Genomic DNA, 14,349 nt, shown 5'->3' on the forward strand with positions numbered 1-14,349 from the left:
GGACATTCAGGTGACCTGAGAATTACTAGTCTCCTCTGTCCCACAATGAGCCCTACAGAACATTCAGAACATTCACTCAGTTACTATGTAGTGAATAGCCACCATGTTGTTGTTCACTCTATAGTAGACTAGGTAGTGAATGAGTGAATGTTTCCGAACTCAAGGCTAGTTCTTGGGTGTGTCGTTTTTCTAGGGTTATTTCTACGTGTTCACAGTTTCACTAATAAAGTTAGTCAGGTGCTGGTAGTAGTAAGTGAGTGGTCTTGAGCATTCATAAGAAGCCGCTCCTTGGTCTTTTACATGTTGTATCTCAACACCCCTTTTTTCAGTGTGGGGCTACCAAAGAGGGCAGAGCGTTTGGGACCTCCAGACTGTAGAAGGTCTGAAGAGGGAAATCCTCCCTTTACTCTTCCACTGTCTCTCCCTCCTTTGTTTCTCTGTTCCTCCCTCTCTTTCTCTACGTCCCTACCTCTCTACGTACACTTTCTCACTATACACCAGTTTCTATCTTTCACTCCCCCTCTTTTATTGTTTTTATATTATCAACGTTTCTCTGCTTTTCTCCTATCTTGTTTTTCTCTCTCTCCCTTTCTCTCTCTCTCTCTCTCTCTCTCTCTTTATCCTCATCTTTTTCTCTCTAAAGGACTCGGCATCAACAGATGACATGTGGTAACACAGCCTCCCTATCCCTTAAGCACTGTTATCTCACAAATGCCACCTTGTAATTCGAGACCAACCACAGCCACAACCAACCCCACCCCCACCCACCCACCCCTACATACACACACACACACCATCCATCCTCTATCCACTGCCTGGACAGCTCTCTCTGGTATAAAAGAAGGGAATACGATGGATGTGTGGAAGGGGTGAATGAGAAAAAGGAGGAAGAAGAGGAACAATTCCAGCAACAAGCACAAGCAACCACTTCCCCTCACTGAGAACCAGCCCATCAACCCTAACCCTCAGCATTGCACAGCAACAGTCCACCTTGGAAGCTCCGCACTGATCCATGTCCTCGGTTGTCTCACTTGCTTCTATTTGTGGTGGGCATATTTTTTATTAATATATAATTTTTTTTTTTTTATGGTTTGATTTGGTTTGGGTTCTTCGTCCTTGCACCTTAGAAACACTAGTTGTGAAGTACATGGGGGTGGGTTACACTAGGGTGGTTGTGGGTTTGTTTGGATCTGTTTGAATGGATGTGTCTTGCGATGCATTTGTATGCGTTTTGGTGGGAGTGTGTATATGAGGGATAGATTTATGTGTTCATTTATAAATTAAAAAAAAGTCTCTGTGAAGTGCAGTAGTCCTTCTGACTGGCAAAATAAGAAGCCTCTATTTAACAAAGTTAGTGATGAAGTGTAAACAAGCAACCAAGCAAACAAACAAACAGATAACAAACAAAAGAGGAAATCACTCAAGATATATAATAGGAGAATTCCCAAGTCTTTGCTCTTTGAGGTTATGTTGAGATGCGGTACTTTTGTGGGTCAACCACGGGAAAAAAATCACAATTGTGATGTAAAAAAAAAAAGGTAAAATATTTGTATTGTTGTGTTTTCTATTTCTATCTGACTGTCTCCCCTTTTTCCTTACACTGGCTTTTACGCCCCTCTGATCTCCCCAATGCAGGTTCTTCTCTGCCCCCCCCCATCCATTTTTTCAGTTGGATTGTGTATGCTTTTTTTTTTTTTAAAGAGAGTGTGTGTGTTTGTGTGTGTGCGTGTTTGTGTCCGCTTGTGTGTGTCTGAGTGAACCACTATCCTTGAGCTAGTGTGAATGTGAGAGTGCAATCAGGTGACGATGCCTGCGTTGGCCGATCGCAACGAGAGAGAAAAAAAAAGTGGGATCTGGATATATGTGCTCCCTCTCAAATGGCAAGGGCGCCATTATTGTGTGATTGCCAGCAGGGATGACTTTGCCACTGCAGGCCTGTGATTGTCTCCTCACCCTTACAGTATAGGAGTGCAAAAAGTATGTATTGTCAAGGCCGTCTTCACACTCCTTTATTCCCCTTCTCTCTTTCCTGTTATTTTACTATTTTTATTTTATGCTTTGCTTGTGAATGAAGCCTGCCAGCCTGCTAGACATGAAGCGAATTGTCCTTTGTTAAAGAGAAAAGTGAGAGAAAAAAAAAAAAAAAAAAAAAACACTAACTCTTACTCTGTCTCCTTCCATTTTCTTTGTTTATGGCAAGTTGTTGTTGTTGGCTCATAAAGGGGCAGTTCAGGTGTTCAGGACAGAAGCAGAGTGGAATGTCCTTCATGTCAGCCATTGCTTAGATCCACCTTTTGTCTTCATATAATGAAATGTACCTTATCATACTACTTACTGTCCTTCATTACCTGTCCACAGTAGTCTTCAAACCTAGAGTCCAGTTTCAGAGGCCCATGCAGCAATAGTGGGTGTGTGTAGAGAGTGTAATTCCCAATCGGTCTGGTGCATCAGTACACCCCCAGAGCACAGGCTCCTGATGCTCTACGTGTGCTTTGCACATTGGCTTTCTGACAAATCTTACCATGGCCGTAACATGGATAAATGCTGAGAAGATACTGATTTAGAGCAGCCTCATTTAAGGCAACACAGTGCAGTTCTTTTACCTTAAAACAACAGCTTCTGACTCATTTTGGTGCTAAACTGACTTACAATAGGGAAAATTAAGTTTCAAACATTGCCAATGTACGCCCGAAATGCCCTATATTTCATGATGTTATGTTGATCGGGTAGGATCAAGATCCTTTTACTTATTTTTATTTTTTTTGACAAACTGGGTGTCACCTCAGCTGTCACCTCAGGTGAAAAATAGAGGTTTGGCTAATGCAGAATTCATGAGTTGCAACCGTAACTAATGAAATTACTTACAGTAATGTCAGCGTGTCATTTTTTTCCAATATTTAAGGAAATTGACTTGTCTTGGCCTATCCTCCTTTGCCATTTCCAAGTATCCAATGATTACCTGCCTTGCAAACTTGCAAATTTTGCATGTAGGTTAATCGCCGTCACCAAAATTAGTTTCAGAGTTGTGTGTGTGTTGAAATTTCATATTAATTTAGCAAACAGGCTGAAGCCATCTGAACGGAGTTGCATAAACAGTGTGGAAATCAAATAAAGACCATATGTGGAGGGAGTTGATTTAGTCTTTTCCTTTAATCTATTTCAATGTCCTCGCACCGCTCTTTCATATTTCAAACAAGGCTCCGGTAGTTTTAAATGGTGATTGGTGCATACACTTAGGCAGAGCTGGACTTTGTCAGAAATGTAGAGGTGCGACCATGAAAGATGAAAAGGAGGTGTTTTTGCGTTGAATATAGGGCTGCAACCTATTTTCATAGTTGATTAATCTGTTGATTATTTTCTCGACCGATTATCTTAACCGATTAGTTGTTTGATCTATATAAAAATTTGATATACGATTCCAAATAATTTAAAAGTTGACAACTAATTGATTACTCTATTAATTGTTGCAGCCCTCGTATTGAAGCTGTTTATGCACAGAGATGCGGAGGTAGGAAAGTTCACAAGCTTGATTATTTTTTACCAAGGGTCTCAGTGGATTGCCTGGAATGCGTGTTTCTGTTCCCTTACGAGCGGAGTATTATTTTTTCAGCTTTAATGTGTGTGTTAATAAGTGTGAATGTTAAGTGATATTTTTGGTTCTTCTTTTGAGATGATGCTACTCACCCCATCCACTCTTTATGAATTTTTCGAAGAGTTGAATATTGGTTAGGAAAAAATAATAATTTGGTGATCTCTCCTTGACCTTCCTTTGCCAATTAACGAGGACTCAAAAGTCTACCTTCCTCCTAGTTCCCTGTGATTCAGAAAACACAGTGAAGGGGTGCTCGGGGAGTTCCACAGTTTTGTGTTAGCAAGAGCATGGTGAAGTTCACCTATTATTATATTTTATAGTTTGTATTATATTTTACAGTTTTTTCTTTTTCTGCCAGTCAAGTACTTCGTGGGAGGCTCACCGTTATTAGTTGTCACCAAATTTATAACGCAATAGCACACGTCACAAACTACTGTAGACCTGTTAACTAGCCCCAAGCTCACTGTGGCTTTGCCTTGTATGTATGTATTCCTTTTCCTTTTCCTTTGGAAACCGTTAGCAGTAATGCATGTTGACTAAATGATGTTGTCAAGGCCACATGACAACAAACATGGAAACTGGTTTTCTTTTCACCAGCTCTCTGCATACGGCCAGATGCCTATACAAGCATAATTGTGTCATATATTTTTACATACAAGTCCTTTTAGGAGTTCAGTACCTCTTCACATGCCCATATAATGGTGCTAACGCTTGATGATGTAGCCTAACCTTCTTAGTAAGCTTCGCCAGGGAACCCAGTGGAAATCTCTTCCTGCGTTCTTGTGTGTATGGAAAAAAAATGAGCAAGTGGCCTTGCTCTCACAGATGCTGAGTGCCATTGTCATCCTCCCCCCAAGCTGAGGGATGGATGGAGAGCTTTGTGAGATCATATATGCAACCTCCCCTCTGAACTATAAATGAATAGTAAATATAATTATATTGTAAAATTATTAATTATAGTATTGTGTTTGAAACTTCAAATTTCTAAGTTCTGTGTTACTGACTTATAGGCAATTCATTTGATTCAGCTATATGAAGCCTTGAGCAAGTCTTCAGATTTATTTTGGAAGGAAGTGAAAGGACCACACACAGCCCTACGAGTTTGGTTGCTCTTAAGTCCAATAGCACCATCACTACGTAGTGATTTTTATTTTTTAGTTACAGAAGCTGCACATGGTCATGACTGCGTAACTTCTGGAAATGAAGAACCCTGACTTTTTTGGCTAATCTCTGACATTAGATTGTATAATCTTGCGTGCATTGAGCTCCATGAACTCCAGCTGATGATACACTTGGCAGCTTTTTGAGCAATGTTGCAGGGCGGTGTTCCTGATTATTGTTGTTCGGGCACGTTCCCATTGATATTGTGCAACATTTTTTTATTAATCAGCAGAAGCCATTATCCAATCAGACCATCTGGAACTGGCTATGTGGTTGCCCAGCAACATTGTTAAAAAAAAAGTTGCCCCCAGGTGCCCCACCTTAAAAGCTATTCAGATATGATAGTTCCGTCTGTTTTTGCAAGGCTCTGTTCTCTCTGTGTACTTTGTGTTGTAATGTCAGGCTAATGTCAATTTTAGCACATGCAGTGAGGCCAGTTGCTCTTAAGATGACTTGCCTCTACCGAATGGGAGGACTTTTAGTTTAACCAGGTTTTGCCATTATCAAGCTCCTCAAAAAATTTGCTGTTCCATTGTATGTTGCCTGCAGTAGAAACAGCTTATAATGGTCCCGTTGTTTGCTGGTTGTTACCCAGGGCCTTGCTGTTGTGTTGGATGGCATCATTTTGAGTCGTCCCTTTTAGCTAAATGGAGGCTCACAAAAGATATCCTCTTCCAATGGTTGATTTTCTTCCCTCTCCCGAAGACTAATTTTTATTACATGTGCTGATCCAGCTATACAGCCGAACCGCAGTACCTCACGAGCGTTTATCACAAGCACTTAGTGCGTCTCCTCTTGCTGCCCGACTGGGAATGATGTGGAACTTGTTGACATGTCTTTTGTGTTGATCTGAGGCAGTTTCTCTCTCTCTGTCTCTCTCTCTCTCTCTCTCTCTCTCTCTCATCCCTACCTTTCTCCCAAGTCCTGTTTTTTTCCCAGTCTTAGTATGTCACTGTCTCTCTGTATCCCTATTTTAAACGAATTGTTAAATCTGTGTGGCTTTGGAATTAAGGGTTGTGGATATAAGCATGGGTGTATGAACTGTGCTAAATAGAGAATGTTTTGATATATGTTCCCTAATAACATCAATATTCTATTTATTCAATTTGAGAAGTAGAACAACTAAAGAGTGAACCATGGCTACCTAAAGAGTCTTTATAGGTAGCTGTACAATCTTTTTTTTCCTTTAGAGGGTAGATATGGTTCCTTAGAGTAGCCTTTTTCTTCTCGACCATCTGTTCCCTACATTGTATGTGCTAACAGATGTCCCCTTATTTTTGTCTATCAAGGAAATTAAAAATGGGATTTTATTAGGATTTTAAAAGAGTAATATATTCAGGCTAAATACTTGACTTATTTGGAAGATTAACCACTATTGAGAGTTTTTGAATCAAATTGTATTTGCACTGATTGGTAGCCAATGTTGGGTTTTCTGGGGTATTCAAAACAAAATTTTGTACACACATAAAAAAAGTGATCTTTAAAAAGAATACTCAGAGGAAAATATTATTCAGCAACAGGGTAACATCTATTAAATCTGCCACTGAAACAGTAATAATGAAAACAGAAAACAAAGATATGTATAGACACAATCTTTTTAACAGAGTTAACGAGATGAAAAATAAAATGAGATATTCTTCTTAGTGTCTCATACTGTAAGGGAGTATTCATTGAAACAGCCCAATTGCTGTTTGCTGTTTTCTGGCCCGGTACTATGCTGTTGACTTTAATTTCCTCCCCTCATTTCCCTAAATTTTTTGGGGCCATGCCACAGCAGGTTAAATTTGCAAAGGCCAAGCCAAACCACAATTTGTTCTGCCCTACCCAGAATATGATCAAGTCAACAGCAAGCCAATTGTGCTGATGAATAGCGAAGAGGGTAGGGGGGGGAACAAGAACAACAGCTGAGACATTTGGACTGTTTTAATGGTCTTCTTTGTGCTCTACTTTGGCGGTTGAACGTGAATTAAAGAAATTACGGCAGTGGCAGATATTTGCTAGCAGCAACAAAAAGAAAACAGCAACAACAAATAAACAAAATAAGCAAAATAGCAACCGAGATGGGCAAAAAAACAAAAAAAAACAGACAAGCTCCACTGTTGAGCTGCCCAGTAAACCTTTTAATTCACTGATAAGCTCACCATTTTGCCTTATGAACTGAACTCTACCCCAGCTTGCTTTGAGACTAGTCACACGATTCAAACTTTGGAAACGTGATCTGACTCATCAAGTTGGTCATTTCTATGTCGACTGTACCTATGTCATAAGCTACAGCTTAGCTATAGAGCAACACGTGCACACTTCAATTGAGAGATTTTTTTGTCTCTGTATTTTCTTTTGTTGTTTTTGTTTTGTTTGCCTTTTTGATGATGATGATGATTATATCTGTGATATGATAATGTAAAATTAAACCACATTAAAAAAAGACTGCTCATGTTAGTATTCATGTGTGCACATTGCAGATGAATAAAGGAGATATAATGTACTCCCCTGCTCCCAGTATGTACGTTGTGTGACGCAACAGTAACCTAAGCCTGCCTTTCTCCTCCTGCTTCTTTAGGATTGTCTGTTGTTGAATTTTACACAATGGCTTGGTAATTGTATATTTTGTATTATGTACTTAATTCCAAAGAGAGAAAAAAAATGTCTTTCTCCCTTTTCCTCACGTCTTTTCTGTCAGTGCCCCAGCAATGACCATTTGTCTGGAGTCAGCTGAACAAATTGCATTCCTTGATGTGTTAATTGTTGCTTTTTTTCCTCTCGTTTTGTTTCCTTCCCCACTTCATTTTCTTTCGAGCCCTTTTCTCATTTCTTTTTTTCCCCTGTTGCCTCTGAATTTGAAAATGAGTTTCTAGTTTAGAAAAAACGCGGCACTAAATAAATGGATTGCTAACATACTGCATGTCTTGTCTCTTTTGCCGTCATGTCCAGCAGCACTGCCCAAGGTCACTCCCACACACCCACCCCTCTCTTCCTCTCTCTTTATGCTTTGTTCTTTCTCTCTCTAAATGTAGTCATTTGTGCCCGCTTACCAAAACACTAAGCCAAAATTGGCGGCATGGAGCATCGCGGAAGTATTAGTGCTGGGCTTCTACATTGCTAAGCACTGAGAACTAATCCTATCAGTTAACTGATACATTGGCTGTCTTCGTCAGCGGCCTTGCTTCTGCAGGGTGAAATGGATCAAATGGAATTCCGCAGACTGAAAAAAAAAGATGCAGAAAATAAAGGTCACAAATAGAGTTCATAATATCAAAACAGAGATGATAAACCATTTTACGCCTTTGGCTAAGGATCCTCATACCATCCAAAAATATGTACTCTCTATTACACTCACTCACTCACTCACTTAATCACAAAGGCAGCAGTGAAAGCAGTTGCATTAGGGGACTACACAAAAATGAATTGTTTTGTGAAATGTTATGATAGAATTTCCAGAGATATTGTCAGAGCATGCTGTAGAAGGGCGTCTGGACCAAAAGGCCATAGGGGAATTAAAAACTTTTTTACTCAGTAAAAAGTAATGAGTTGCTATCCTTGATTCAAAAACTATATTCATTACCAGGATTCAGCACCCAGTCCAAATTAGATTAAGGTGTTGAGTGCATTATTGCTGTTTTTTGACAAATTGATGGAACTGACCAGGTCACTGAAATTAATAGTATTAATATAAATGGTTATACAACAAAGCATTTGCACCAGCCATACACCACATTCATTGCCTCAGTCTGTACTTGACCTTTTTTTTTTCTTGCACAAACCAAGCGCAGGATAAAATATAATTGCTTACTCCCCTCTAACATACATGCAATTAATATGTCATTAGCAGTATTGAGATTGGGAGAAAAGAATAGTTGAGATTAAACCGGCTGTGAAGGTAAGGCATGGGGAGATGACCTTTTTCCTCATGTTTAATTGGTTGTAGGGGGGTGAAGGGAGGGTGGGGGGGGAGTATGTAAATTAGGCTTCAGCTAATGGATGAATCCATTTCCTGCGTGGTACAATTGTTTGGAGTATCGCTAATGAGCACCCAGGATCATCAGGAACCTAAACCAACCAGGTCAGCTGACCTCGCTCTGTCTGTCTAATTACTGTATTAGCAGGGCCCCACTGATCGCCCATGCGTGCCATGCTAAGCTATGTATGTGGTGTAAGGGGGCTACTGCTGCTGCTGCTGCTGCTGCCGTGGCCATATGGTGGCTTAGTTAGTGCCACAGCAGCTAAAGTGCAGCGGCATGACCCGCGGAGCATTAGACATGAGATACAGAACACACACACACACGCACACACTCGTTGAAGGTTCCCACTCCAGTGCTGAAGTGTAACACACACAGACACACACATATACGTACATGCGTGTAAGCACAGACGCCCCAAAAAAAAAAAAAAAAAACATGTGTGGCTGTTAGGGGAGAAGCTGGATAAATACACACATTCTCAAACACTCTGGATGCCGTCTGGATAGGCAGGAGCCCCCCTCCCCCAACCCCCCCCCCCCCCCCCCAAGGGAGGGCTGGGAGACCCACGTCTGTGTGAACCAGAACAGACCGGACTCCCATCAACAACAAGAGTAAAGTCCTATTTTGCTGCATTCTAATCTAATCTGATACAATCAGATAAGAAGATGGCCATTATACCACATGTCAAATCTATGATACATCCCTTATTATGCTGAGCTTGGCTCATCAACTTACATAATTCATGTAATAGTGAGAAAAGCTGATGCAGTGTGTCCCCATTTAGGATTTCATTATAATTTATTTATTTGCTCATTGTTTTATTATTATTATTATTATTATTATTATTATTATTATTATTATTATTATTGTTGTTGTTATTATATGATTATTATTTTGCTGATCCACACATAGGCTTGTTTCTGCTGTGCTGCACAGTGAGGCTCTTGAGGGCAGCAGCAACTGGGTTTGTTTTTGCCTGGATGATCAGTCTCCCTCTGGGCTGAAATCTATGCCTGTCCCCGATTTCTCTCTCTCTCTTTCTCTCTCTGATTCTGTCTCTCTCTTTCTCGTCTCTCTCTTTCTCAGTAGCCACTCAGCCTCTCTGTGTGTAAGAGCTGCTCTACTCAAGGCATTGGGGCCCAAAGAGGTGTAAAGGCAGTAACAGGCTAGAGGGCGCCAGGGATTGTGTGTACGGTGTCTGTGTGTGTGTGTGTGTTGGGTTTTTTCAGTGTTAAAATGTTTCTCTGCTGCCATAGGTGCTGCCTTAACAGTCCTTGACCTTTTCCCTGCCACTGAAAAAGCACACAGAAACACGCATATACACATGTGTAGCTCATTTCACTCTGCTTTTCCTTGTCATTCTTCCTCAGTGTCTCTCTCTCTTTATCCTCCTCTCATTGAATGATGTATGTCGCCTTTCTGTTTCACCACTAGTCCAGTAAGGCGGGGATCACACTGGCCAGTGACAAGCGGCAGGTTTCCTATTGTTTTCTATGGTTCAGCAGCGGAACGGTGGCAATGCTAGCGTAACACTAGCGTTGAAGAAGCTAAGCATTGAATTTAGTTATAGTGGATGGAATCCACTATCTTGAAATCTCCTGGCTTCTTCTTCTTATAACCTTTTCTTTTTACCTTTTCAAGAATGAATGCGACTCTAACCGCTTAACGTACAGACATGTTGAAACAACCGTTCTGAAGGTCTGGAGTGGGGCAAGAGAGTTGTTATTTCAGATTTTTTTTTAAAATTATACTTTTTGAGAAATAGGGGATTAAAAATGTTAAAAAGCTATTTTTTCCCCCATAGACTTGAATGGCTGTGATGTCATAATGGCCTAAAGCCAGCTGCGCTCGTTAAGCTCCCAGAGTAGTTCCCGGGCTAATCAGAACACTGGCACAGGTGTCACCTGTGAATCCAACTGTCTCAGCTTCTAATGCATACAATGTGGCTCCCCAAAACTACACATCCTGTTTAAGTGTTTCCGTGTGTCAAAAATAAAAGTCACAGCCATATCTCATGCTTTATGATTATATCCCCTAAAACGGCTTGACGATATGCTTAAAATTTGGTACAAGTGTTTGTATGGACTCAAAGATGAAGTGAGTTGATGTTGGAGGTCAAAGGTCAAGTCCATGAATACTCTGAGCTGATATCTCAAGAATGCCTTGACATACATGCCTGAAATTTGGCAATGAGTGTTTATATGGACTCAAAGATAAAGTGAATTGATGTTGGAGGTCAAAGGTCAAATGTCAAGGTCAAAAACACCTTGAGTGTTATATCTCAAGAACGCCTTTGACACACAAGGTTTTTGGTAATGAGGGTTTGTATGAACTCAAAGATTAAGTGATTCAATGTTTTTTTTTCAGGAATCTCCCCACCAACATTAAGCCAGCAGCTTTCTATCCACTATTGTAATTCCTCTGGCATTACATTTCTAGTTCAACTTTCAAAGCGCAACGCAAGCGTATTCCATAGTCAGTTTAGGCAAACGCTTACCCTTGCCGCTGGCCAGTGTGATCCCTGCCTAAAAGCAAAAGTAGAGATAGCGCTCTTAAAGGAATTATCTGGAGTAAAATGCCCTTTAGATCAATTTACGGATGATTGGGAGTACATACGTTGAGTTGACATCCAAATCATGTCATTCGGATGTGTTTTGAGAAAGTTCGATGTTACCGTTTTTAGTCAAAACTCGTTAGCCTGGAAGTGACGCGGGCATGTCATTTCGCTGCTACAAAACGCTATTTTTTTTAGAATTGGAAATTCACAATTTTGTCGCCGTTTTTTTTTTTTTTTTTTTTAAACATATGTTTAAAAAAAAAAAAAAACGCGACGAAATTGTGAATTTCCGGAGCGTGTTACTCCACACTCAGCAATCGACTCCTACGGACTTTCCCCTGAAGATGGCAGCAAAGATGGCAACATTTCCGGAAAGGTACTGGCTTGATGAAATTCATTCTGGACTCTCTATCCGACCACATAAAGACCTCGGGATACTTTGGTTTGGCTTTAGGGACCCTCTCACTCACTACCACGTAAGTATAATGTTGTTTGGAACTGTAGAAGAGGTATAAAAATAGCGTTTTGTAGCGGCGAAATGACATGCCCACGTCACTTCCAGGCTAACGAGTTTTGACTAAAAACGGTAACATCGAACTTTCTCAAAACACATCCGAATGACATGATTTGGATGTCAACTCAACGTATGTACTCCCAATCATCCGTAAATTGATCTAAAGTGCATTTTACTCCGGATAATTCCTTTAACCTCCAAGTTATCTTATGACATGGCTACTTGTTGATAATGTGGCTCGACGATTGGTTGAATTTTTCATTGGTATGTTTTATTAAACTACTGCCACAATCTAGTAACCAAGTCCGTCTGCATTAGAGCTGATGTTCACATTTTTTAAAGTCTGTGTGCTAATCCACTCATTTATTTATGCCTTGTCACCAATAAGTCACTCTATCAGTGTCAGTGGCTGTTTATGTCAATGTCAGGGGGTGTTGTAAAGTGCTGAGTGTTTTCTCTGTGAGCCTCATTTGTTAACTCTAAAACCCCGAGGATTATAGGAATTCTGACATCTACTTTAAATTTCCATCCATATCGCTCTCTCTCTCTCTCTCTCTCTCTCTCTCTCTCTCTCTATCTGACTCTTTCCATCATGCACATTTTCCTCGAACCTTTCCCCCCTTCTGTCTCTTTCCTGGAATTAGTTTAGGTAACGGATTCTGCCACACCGCACCGATCTGTAATGGAGAGAGTTGGGTGAGTGAGAGGGAGAGAGAGAGCAAGGCTAATGTGTTGTAATTGATGTTTACTAGGACGCTGTCGCTGTTGGTGCTGGCAGTGTGTGCACAGGCCACAAAGGACACTGTGCCCATGTCCCCAGGCAGTGATGCATGCTGGGTAAAAAAGAGAGAGAGGGTGGTAGTGAGAGTGTGGGGGGGGGGGCGGGGGCTTGGGTGTTGTTGATGATGGTGAGAGTGGGAGGGTGTCTGTTGCCCTCGTCGCTAGACTGGTTGGGGGGTGAGAATGGAAGGGGAGGGGGGGCAGCATCAGAGAGAGCAGTAATTGAGAACACTCCGCCTTTCCCCAGGGTCCCCGTGCTTACCAGGCATCCCCACAACATATCCAGACCAACACAAGCCGCCCTGCCACAGCCACAATAATGCTCACGTTGGCTCGGGCGCAACCGCTTTTTTCTCGCTCTCCCATCACAGTAACACCATTTCTGCATTACACTGTCACTACAGTGGCGGATCACAGCGGTGCGCGGGGAACTTGCGAGAGGCACCCTGCAAAAGGTCACGGTTGCATTTCACCAGTAGCATTGTTTTGCCTGGACTTGGACATCTCACCCCCTACCACCACTACCAACCCCCACCCGCCACTTGCTGTGGCAGCGGTAGCAGTGTCCGTCTTGAGGGGGGGATGGGCCGGTGATGATGGTGATCATGGAGCCACAGGCTAGCCAACACAAACCTAGCCGTGACCTAGCTAGTGGGAATTCCATCACAGAGCTGTGTGTGTGTGTGTGTGTGTGTGTGTGGGTGATAGGACGAGAAGGACACTCCTCTTTGCCTGCTTCCCCGCCTGCCCTCAGTGGCTTGGAGTGGTGTGTGTGGTGGTGTGTGTGGCGGTGTTGTTGACAGCAATGGGGGGTGGAGGGGTGGCTTAAGACTTTCTAGCGGATGTTGAAGTGAGTAAGTGTACCATGTTAAGGGTTTTTTTTTTTTTTTGCTACCCAGCTCCCTGTCTCCCTCCCTCTCTGTCTGTCTCCCTCTCTCTGTTGTCCCCTGCTAACAGTCCTGTGTTGTACATTTACACATTGTACATTCAGCACCCCTGCGCTTCAACACAGGAGCTGAGTATTAAAAAAAAAAAAGAAAGAAGATAGAGAGAGAGCTAGAGCTAGAGAACCAGCCACATCAGCAGTGGGCCAAGCCAGAGCCTTGTCGGGGGGCTCCCTGCTCTGCCCTGCTCCTCTCCTCTCCTCTCCTCTCCTCTACTCTCCTCTCTGCTCTGCTCTGTGTGTTATTTAGCCTGTGTCATCATGCTCTGTTTGTCTCGCTGAGCCCATTATGTGTGACTAACGCGGTGGAGCAGCAGTTAGCCTGCACTGCCCTGGGGCCCTGGGATCTGATGTCAGGCTGCTCGCCTACAGTTTACTTCCAGTATTGGGATACATTAAATCATTTTTTAATGTGTGTGTGTGTGTGTGTGTGTGTGTGTGTGTGTGTGTGTGTGTGTGTATGTGTGTATGTATCTGTCTGTGTCTATGTCTATGTCTATCTGTGTGTGTATTTGGGGTGTGTGGCTGTGGGTGTCTCTGTGTGTGTGTGTGTGTGTGTTTGTATATTATATTAATGTATGTATACACACACACACACACACACACACACACACACACACACACACACACACACACACACACACACACACACACACACACACACATGTGTTTTCATGCGAGTGGGTGACAATGTGGGTGTGTGTGTATGTACAGTGCCAGCCTCTGCCGTGGCCATTGCTTTTACTGCTGCTGCTGAGTATTGATTCACAGTGAACTGGCAGCCAGCCTCTGAGGCAAATGTTAGCAAGGTCAAACCCAGTGTTTCCTCCACTCAATGAAAAT

The 14,349-nt window shown here is 42.0% G+C and overlaps 1 protein-coding gene across 7 annotated transcripts in view; it reads left to right on the forward strand.

The window, feature by feature from the left end:
* The window catches only part of ppm1ab (protein phosphatase, Mg2+/Mn2+ dependent, 1Ab), a 32,073-nt gene that overhangs the window by 10,677 nt on the left and 7,047 nt on the right, over positions 1-14,349 (forward strand). Inside the window, exons 6-7 of one of the 7 annotated variants that reach the window (XM_048249748.1) lie at positions 330-380; positions 644-680. The exons of 4 other annotated variants lie outside the window; for them this stretch is intronic. In XM_048249748.1, the coding sequence (XP_048105705.1) occupies positions 330-377 (48 nt within the window). In that variant the 3' untranslated portion in view covers positions 378-380; positions 644-680. Of the gene's footprint in view, positions 1-329; positions 5,829-14,349 lie in introns of those variants that run through there. 2 more of the 7 variants (XM_048249750.1, XM_048249747.1) reach the window with 2 other exon arrangements.

Source organism: Alosa alosa, chromosome 8, assembly GCF_017589495.1.
Source record: "Alosa alosa isolate M-15738 ecotype Scorff River chromosome 8, AALO_Geno_1.1, whole genome shotgun sequence".
Classification (NCBI taxonomy): domain Eukaryota; kingdom Metazoa; phylum Chordata; class Actinopteri; order Clupeiformes; family Clupeidae; genus Alosa; species Alosa alosa.